At 49.7% G+C, this 9,462-nt stretch overlaps 1 protein-coding gene across 1 annotated transcript in view; it reads right to left on the reverse strand.

Annotated features, from left to right (window-relative positions):
* STX7 (syntaxin 7) overlaps positions 1–9,154 on the reverse strand; it is a 33,664-nt gene extending 24,510 nt beyond the window's left edge. The window contains exon 1 of the mRNA XM_054393118.1: positions 9,073–9,154. Coding sequence (XP_054249093.1) covers positions 9,073–9,154 — 82 coding nt within the window. The remainder of the gene's footprint in view (positions 1–9,072) is intronic.
* Positions 9,155–9,462: the final 308 nt, after the last annotated feature.

Raw genomic sequence — 9,462 nt, forward strand, 5'->3', positions numbered from 1 at the left:
AGTACCTGAAGGGGCTACCAAAGAGCTGGGGAGGGACTTCTGAGAAGGGCTGGGAGTGACAGGATGAGGGACTTTGAGCTGGAAGAGGGGAGATTGAGACTGGAGATGAGGAAGAAATTCTTGAGAGTGAGGGTGGTGAGACACTGGAACAAGTTGCCCAGGGAGCTTGTGCCTCCAGCAGAGATAAATCTCTGCAGCTCCTGTGCAATGCCATCCACGCAGTTTCATGTCATTTCCCACAGAACCAAAGTGTTTTTAAGAAGACAAAACACAGGAAATTACCCTGCAAAACTCTGCAAACTCATAAACACATCTGAGAGACAATCCTGGAAACACACTTGCTGCTTGGCAGAGAGCAGAGCATGCAAATCACAATCACAGAATGCATCCAGTTGGAAAGGACCTCCCAAGGCCATCTTGTCCAACACCCCTTCAGTCAGCAGGGACACCTCCAATTAGAGCAGGTTGCTCAGGGCCATATCAAGTTTGGTCTTGAATGTCTCCAGGAATGGGACCTCAACCACCTTCCTGGGCAACCTGTTCCAGTATCTCTCCACCCTCACTGTGCAGAATGTCCTCCTGATGTCCAACCTAAACCTGCCCTGCTCCAGTTTCAAACCATTGCCTCTCATCCTATCCCCACAGGCCCTTCTGAACAGTCCCTCCCCAGACTTCCTGTAGGTCCCCTTCAGATACTGAAATGCACTTCTAAGGTCTCCCCAGAGCTTTCTTTTCTCCAGGCTGAACAGCCCCAGCTTCCTCAGCCTGTGATGTTCTCCAGCCCCCTGATCATCTTTGTGGCTTCCTCTGGACCCTCTCCATCAGGTCCATGTCCTTCTGTGTTAAGGCCCCCACAGCTGGCCCCAGCCCTGCAGGTGAGGTCTCCCCAGAGCAGAGCAGAGGGGCAGGATCTCCTCTCTCCATCTCTGACCACACTGCTTTGGATGCAGCCCAGGCTGCCCTTGGCCTTCTGTGCTGCCAGTGCCCATTGCTGGCTCCTGTCCAGCTTCTCCCCCACCAGCACCCCCAAGTCCTTCTCTGCAGGGCTGCTCTCAATCTCATCAGCCCCCAGCCTGGATTGGTAGCAAGGATTGCCCCAACCCAGTTGCTGGACCTTGCACTTTGCCTTGCTGAACCTTTCCAGTTCAGGCTGCTTCTCCAGCCTGTCCAGATCACACTTGTAGTCATCAGAAATAGTTAATTTCTAAAAGAACTGTGGACTTCCTGACTTCACCTGGTTGCAGAAAGTCAGGCAGGAAAGATCCGAAATAGATGAATTCTTCCTCCTATTTTCCTCCATATTCAGGTTATGAATTGGATACAGCAGAGTAAAGTTCAATTCCTCAGCCTTGGAAAACCCCACAAAAATGGAACATGGAGGGCTCCAATGGGTGCTTAAAAACACCTAAATAACCACCAAAGCTTCATCCTAAATCAAAGAAACCTTCCTGACAACAGTAATAATAATCACAGAATCCTAGAATGTTTTGGATTGGAAGAGACCTCCAAATGTCATCCAGCCCTGCACTGAACAAGGACATCCTCCACTAGATCAGGTTACCCAGAGCCTGTTCGAGCCTAACCTTGTTTAAAGGATGAGGCCTCAGCCACCTCCCTGGGCAACCTGTTGCAGTGTTCTAGCAGCCTCATGGTGCAGAACTTGTTCCTCACATCCAAGTTAAATCTGCTCTGCTCTCATTTCTAACTGTTGCCTCTCATCCTGTCACTGCACCCTTTGGGAACAGCCTTCTTGTAGCCCCTTCAGGTACTGGAAGGCTGCTGTTAGGTCCCCCCAGAGTCTTCTCCTCCCCAGGCTGAACAACCCCAGCTCCCTCAGCCTGACCTCATAGCAGAGCTGCTTTAGCTCCCTGATCATTTCATGGGATGCAACAGAAACTGGACAAACTTGCTGTGGCAGGAGAAGTATCCCAGACAGCGATCTCAGTGGCTGAAGCTGACCTGCTGGTAACATGCTCTGTACGAGCTGTGGTTTGTGTTACATTTCCTAACAGGAAAGAAAGTCAGCGGAGAGAAGTCTGTGCAAGAAAGCAGCTCCCAGAGCCAGACAGACTCCCTCTAGCCTGGCTGTGGCCATCCCATCTGACTGTGACCACCTTGTGCTATGCAGAGCACAGACTGCTCCAGCTGGGCTGCCTGTCAGCAGCATCAGCAAGTCAAAGATGCCACCCCTGACTTTGCCAGTACTGAGCAAGGGGAGATGATGCCATTTCCACCTGCACAAAATACAGCTTTTCTAAACTGGAGGAGCTGGGAAGAGAGAGGTAAGGAGGAAATTTGAATGTCCTCCTTCAGTTAGGATAGGTTCTGGAACTGTTTGCAAGCCAGAAGTTCTCTGCAGCTCAGCCTAGGTGTTGGTTCTGTGCTCCCAAGCAAAAGCAGAATTCTAAACTGCTTCTAACCCAAGGTCACCCAGCTTAAGGTGCCAGTGGAGACAGGAGCCTGGAGTGTGGGGACTGGTAGCTACACTGACAATCCAAGGAGCCAAGTAAACACAGGCACAGGAACGTGCTTGCTCCATGGCCTGTGTGTGGGAGAGACTTGACAAGCATAGTGGGGAGGACAACACGTGGCTGGTTCCTTCTTCGTGCACAGCTCTTGTCAGAGACACGAGTCAAAACTTTGCAGCCCCCCAGAGCAGGCCCCTGCTCCTCTAACCATATCCTTTCTCCTCTTAAAAGTGTGGAGTTATCCCTGCAGATGAACACACCTCCCATTTTGCTCCCTCTTGGGAACATCTTTTTAAAACAAAGAGCTTTCCCTCTCTTTTCTACGCACAGAGGATCAGCTCTTGAAAATGGAGAAGACTCTCAGATTTCATAAAAACTGCTCCCCTTCGTCTTCACAGTTCTAAGAAGTCTGAAATGCCCAGGGAGGTGGTCGAGTCACAAACTCCAGAGGGGTTTAAAGGTTGTTTGGATGTGGTGCTTGGGAATATGGTTGAGGGGTGAGCTTTACAGAGTAGGGTTAATGGTTGGATTTGATGATCCCAGGGGTCTCTTCCAACCTGAATGATGCTATGAACATATTTCAAAGCTTTTAAATTGGGCTTTTTGCTTGTTTTACTTATTCTGCTTTCATCTTTCCATTTGTTGAAAGATCAGATCTCCTCTTGTACAATTTGCTCTTCAAGAGAAGAAGGGAAAAGAGTAAGATCCCAACATGGGCTCAGTGCTCTTATCCTACCAGGCATAGCCATAGGATGGTAAATGAAGATGTCTGGTAGAAACACAGCTCTGTAAGCAGGCAGGACTTGTTTTGTCACAAAGAAACATTCCAGGGAAATACTGAAGGGAGGCACTGAGATGTCTCCCAGGTTATTAGCAGCTGCCATTAAGCTGCCACATAAATGAGAGTGCAGGCTATGAAACCCAGTTCTGGAACTAGTGCTCCTGCAGTAAACACCAATTCAGACACCTTGATAATAGGTTCTCCACCTGCAAAGCCCAGACAGCTTGGAGCTGGCAGCACTCCTCACACTCTGTTCTCCACATTCAGACAATCACAGAATGGCAGGGGTTGGAAGGCAACTCTGCAGATCATCCAGTCCAACCCCCCTGTCAGAGCAAGGTCACCCAAAGTAAATCCCCCAGGAACACATCCAGGTAGGTTTTGAATGACTCCCAAGAAAGAGACTCCACAACTCTGGATTGTTTCCACTGTCCCTTGTCCTGTCACTGGACACCACTGAGAAGGAACCTGGCTCCATCCTCCTGAAACTTGGCCTTTAGACATTTCTAAGCATTAATGAGATCCCCTCTCAGCCTCCTTCCAGCTAATCAGCCCCAGCTCTCTTAGCCTCCCCTCATCAGACTGATGTTCCAGGCCCCTCAGCATCTTAATGGCTCTCTCCTGGACTCCTTCCACTAGTTCCTTGTCCTTCTCTCAACCTGCTGACCACACTCTTCTTCATGAATCCCAGGATGCCAATGGCTGCCTTGGATGCAAGGGCAGATGGCTAGCTTGCGGTGAGCCTCCCAGGTGCTTCTCCCCAGAGCTGCTCCCCAGTAGGCCACCCCTCCCCTCTACTGGTGCAGGGATTATTCTTCCCCAGCTGCAGGGGTCTGTGCTTGTCCTGGTTGAAATTCACAGGGTTCTGCTTTCCCCAAGACTCCAGCCTGTCCAGATCTGGCTGGCTGCACAGACTGACCGGGAGTCAGCCACCCCTCCCAGTTTGCTATCACCACCAAACTGGCTGAGGGACCATTCTGTCCCTGTTCTTCATATTCAGGCACCTTTAAACTCATATTTCAAAAGTCATCTAGATTTTATAATCAGATATAAGATAGGCCTGCAATGAGAACTGCAGATTCCAGACAGACTGACTTTCAAACCTTAATCATAAATTCTGTTCTTTTAAGACAGAAATTTAGCAGCTGCCTGAGTCGAAGAGTTGCCAAAGCTCATCATACACTTCCTTGGTAGTATTATTGCAGCCTGAAGCTTCCCTAGCTGTTTGCAGCTCTGCTTGCGACACAGGTAACACAGCTGCAAAGTCAAACCAGTGAGGCACAGCTATGCAGGCAGCGCTGAGCTGACTGAAGCCCAGGACAAAGCACTGCAGCCCATACAAGGAGATGGGGTTCAGCTCTCCAGGTCCTACAGCACTGCTCCAGGAGAGCAACAATGGCATCCTGGCTTGGATCAGAAGCAGGGTGGGCAGCAGGGACAGGAGGTGACCCTCCCCCTGTGCTCAGCACTGGGGAGGCCACACCTCGAGTGCTGTGTTCAGCTCTGGGCTCTCACTGCAGGAAGGACATTGAGGGGCTGGAGCCTGTGCAGAGCAGGGCAGTGAGGCTGGAGAAGGGCCTGGAGCCCCTGGGCTACAGGAGGGGCTGAGGGAGCTGGGGGTGTTGAGGCTGGAGAAGAGGAGGCTGAGGGAGACCTCATTGCTCTCTACAGCTCCCTGAAGGGAGGTTGGAGTGAGGAGGGAGCAGCCTCTGCTCCTTGGTGGCAAGGGACAGGAGCAGAGGAAATGGTTCCAAGCTGCAACAGGGGAGGCTCAGGCTGGATCTCAGGAAATATTTCTGCACTGGAAGGGCTCTCAGACATTGGAATGTTCTGCCCAGGGCAGTGCTGGAGTCACCATCCCTGGGGTGTTTCTAAGTGATGTTATAATTACTGAGATCTGCAGAGATGCTGGAAATGCAAAGCAGAGCAGGGGTCTGTGTGGGAAGAATAGCTGAAAGCAGAGTCTGTGACCAGGGAGCTCTGGGCTTTGGCAGCCCAAACACAGTCAGGTATTCTCCTGCTTCACATTTCCAAGGGAGCTCAAGGTGCAGGCAGCAGGGGATGCTGCTAGGTCAGTTGTATCTTCAAGGCCTGAAGGACCTTGAGTGCCTTCTCGTATCATAGAATCCCAAGATCCTAAGATCTTCCAGGTCCAACCCCCTCCCATGGGCAGGGACGTCCCACCAGCCCAGGCTGCTCAAGGCCTCATCCAGCCTGGCAAGGGAGGGGGCACCACAACCTCCCTGGGCAACTTGTTCCAGGGTCTCCCCACCCTTACTCTCAAGAATTTCCTCATCCCCATTCTCAATCTCTGATCTTCCAGTTCAAAGCCATTGTCCCTCATCCTGTCACCACAAGCCCTCCACCAAGGAAACTCAAACATCCCACTGCAGATAGGGGCTCAAGCACACAGAAGCATGTTGCAACTCTCAACACATCAGCAACATTACAATCAGTTTCATGACTGGATCAACAGCTCAACAGAATCTGTTCTTTGGAATTAAAGTGGTGCTAAGCCAACCCAGCTGTCAGCTGACACAAATAGAGGTCCTCTCCATCATCACAGAACACCCCAAACCAAACAGAACACCATCTTGCAGCTCATTGAATTACTGGTGTGCTACATCAGCACAGGGCTGAGCTTTGGTTGTCAGTCAGTACCAGTGGGCTAGATGAGCAAGGGAAGAAGGGAGGCAAGGATCACTAGTGTCAATACACCAGCTGCATCACACAACCACAGACCTGCTGAGCCTGGAAGAAACCTCTGAGATCACCAACTCCAATCACTCCCCCCGAGCTCACAGCCCCACCCCTGCTGCTGAGCCACTGCCACTGCTCCATGTCCCTCAGCACCACATCCATGCAGCTGTGAAACCCCTCCAGGGATGGGGACTGCAGCACCTCCCTGGGCAGCCTGGGACAGTGCCTGAGAACCCTTGCTGGGAAGAGATTGTTCCTAATCTCCAACCTGAACCTCCCCTGGCACAGCTTGAGGCTGCTTCCTCTTGTCCTGGCACTTGTTGCATGTGAGAAGACACCAATCCCCACCTCACTGCAACCTCCCTTCTGGGAGCTGTAGAAAGCTATGAGGTCTCCCTTCAGCCTCCTCCAGACTAAACAACCCCAGCTCCCTCAGCTCCCTCATACAACTTGTCCTCAAGGCCCTTCATCAGCTTCGCTACCCTTCTCTGGACCCACTCCAGCACCCCAATGCACGATGAAACATGAGGTATTCCATGGATCTATTTCATCCTGTACATGTTTGGCATATTACAAACAGATCCAATGTATTATTTGGAGAGTGTGCCATAACTGGTCCTTGAAGGAACCTGACAGCTCAGACTGCTGCTTCCTACCCTGCTCGAGTGTGTGATGCAATCCTGGCAGCACAGTGCTGCTGAATTCAGGAAGTTCTTTTGGCCTCCTTCCACAAGTTAAAGGACCAGCTTCTACCTGGGAGAGCCAGATGCCCCTTCAACTAATGCCTACTGGAAGAGCCAGCTGCCTTTCAACTAATTCCTACTGGAAGAGCCAGCTGCCATTCGACTGCTCTCTGTCTCCTCTAGATCTCTGCAGCAGTACTGTTGGTCTGCTTGCATATTAGCTGAAGTGTGAATTACTTTTGAGCAACCTCCTGAAATGTTTGTTAATCTGAAACAAAACTCTCTTCCTCTATTAATTTCACTCTGAAAACCAGAATGTTTACACAGCTCTAGATTAACCAATAAAATTTCAGGTCTGGTGAAACACCTCACAAATTCCAAGCATTTCTAGACAAAAGAACCAAATCAAGTGCTTAGAAGGAATAAACAGATTTAGGGTTAGTCTCCCTCTCCTTCCCTAACCAAGGCCATAAAATGCAGTCTACGAGACACCTGCTCAGCAGCTGACCAGCTCTAGAGCTTCCCAAGCTTGCAGGTTTTCCCCCCTTTGACTTGGAAGTTCTTGCAGGTCACATCTTCCAACAGAAAGCTGGGCAGGTAATACCCAACAGAACAAAACAGCAGGCTCAGGTCAGGGAACATGTTCAGCAAGCCCACAGGATCCAGACCAGAAGCACAGTGGACTACAAGAGCTCAGGCAGGTTGACAGAAGAGGGGTGGAACCCACTTGGGTACCTACCAGTCCTAGAAAAGTGTTTCACAGCAGGTTCTGAAGGCAAGGCTCTTTCTGAAGTCATGCAACACCCAGGACTAAGAGAGACCTGGACTTGGGTCTTGGAAGGGCAGAAGGCCCTGACTACTGCTCAGCCATCAGCCATCCAAACTCCAACAAGGGAAGGATAGCAGGGCTGCAGGTAACCCCCGTGGCATATCTCTTGCTGTCTAAGCCTGGGCAGCCTGTCACTAGCATGCCCTGTTTTTCACACGGGGAGGGGGACACAGCAGAAGAGGAGCTAGAAGACACAGAATCAGACTAGCATCAGATGGCTAATTATGTTCAGTGACTGCTTCACAGAGCTCCAGCTTCAGCCACTGATTTCACTTTATGTTTGCACCTGACAACAGAGACTTTTTTGGTTTTACTGCTTGGTTCCTCAGTGTCTGTCACAGCTTGCAGATGCTTCTGCAGGACCAAGTCAGCACCAGATGCCATGAGACTGCAGGAATTCAGGCAGATTTTAGGAAATAAAAGCAGAACAGCTTTACAGAGACACTCTGTTAACTTTAGATAGAGGAAATACAACCCTGATTTGTGAATTAAAAGGGAAAAAAAAAGATACAAAGATTTTTTTTTTGTCAGAGAAAATACAAAGTGAAGCTGAAAAATAGTAAAAAAGTACAATTGGTGCCACTAATCTGCGGCACAAATATCACGTCCTAAAATTTGTCTTAAAAAACAGAGACCAAAGCTGTATGAAATCTGCCCTAGGTCTGTGATCAGAATTGATGTGAAGTTTTCATGTCCAAACAGCCATTTCTGCATGCAGACTATGTCCTGCACAACAGAAAAACACAGCCCAAAGCCCAACCACACACTGCTCCTGGCTAGCTCCCTTCTGACAAGCAGAATGCTTGGTGTGATTTGTGAGCTCAGTCTGGATCTGCTTTTTGCATCACATACAATCACAGACTGTTGGGGGTCAGAAGGGACCTCTGGAGATCATCCAGTCCAACCCCTCTGACAGAGAAGGATCACCCACAGCAAGTCACACAGGAACACATCCAGATGGGTTTTGAAAGTCTCCAGAGAAGAAGACTCCCCAGCCTCTCTGGGTAGCCTGCTCCAGGGCTCCAGCACCCTCACAGTAAAGAAGTCTTTCCTCATGTTCACACATACAGACATACACAAACTTACGAAAAAAAGAATGAAAAACAGGGGGAAAGGGAAAAAGATTGAAAACCTCAGCAGCCTATCTTAGCACCAGCATAACCACTCCAGCTATTAGATGGCATGAATCCAAGCACAAGCACATTCAACTTGTACCACCTTCTCTACACATCTAACATACTTCCAAGGGCAAGCTGCAAGGCCACAGCTCCTGGCTCTGCTAAACAATTCAAGCTCCAGCAAATATTTGATGCAATCCTTGGTCAGCAAACATCTCAACCTGCCTTCTTAAGGTGCCACATAAGAGGCCAGAACAAAGCTTATTAGCAGCAGCCACCTTCCTAATGATTGTTTGGTGAATGCTATGATCATTAAGTTCCCAGGACACCTCCCACTTAACCCCCACAAAGGAGTGGTGCTGCTATGTGGGGTGCCAGAAACCTGGCAAACGAAATCAGAGTGGATTCCTGTGAATGGAAGTGAGAAGCTAAGCTCAGCCAGGGGGCAGCACCATTACCAAACATTGTATGAGACATGCACAACGAGACTCACAGCACTGAGTGATCTTCTGGATGTTGGAAGTGATGCGCTGGGCCAGCTGGTTGGGATCCCCATGGCTCACACTGTACGACATGGCTGAGAAGGTTCACCTGCAACGGCATCCACGATGGCAACAGGGCAGACGGGCTCCAGCTGTCTAGAAAACCTAACCCCCCTCCCCAGAAAGCAGAGTTAGGGCTTGGTCATTGCTTTATGGTCTTCATCACCTTAATAAACAGCCAGGCAAAGATGAAAGCAAGCTCCATACACTGCAGTGTAACCTCTTCACAAAAGCAGCATCTCAAAGAGGGAATTTCAGGGGGTATTAAATAAGAATTAAAAAGTATTAAATAAGAACAGCACACACTTCTGGAATCTCTGACAACTCTTACGAGTGAGATT

This window comes from Indicator indicator, chromosome 27 (genome assembly GCF_027791375.1).
Source record: "Indicator indicator isolate 239-I01 chromosome 27, UM_Iind_1.1, whole genome shotgun sequence".
Lineage (NCBI taxonomy): Eukaryota > Metazoa > Chordata > Aves > Piciformes > Indicatoridae > Indicator > Indicator indicator.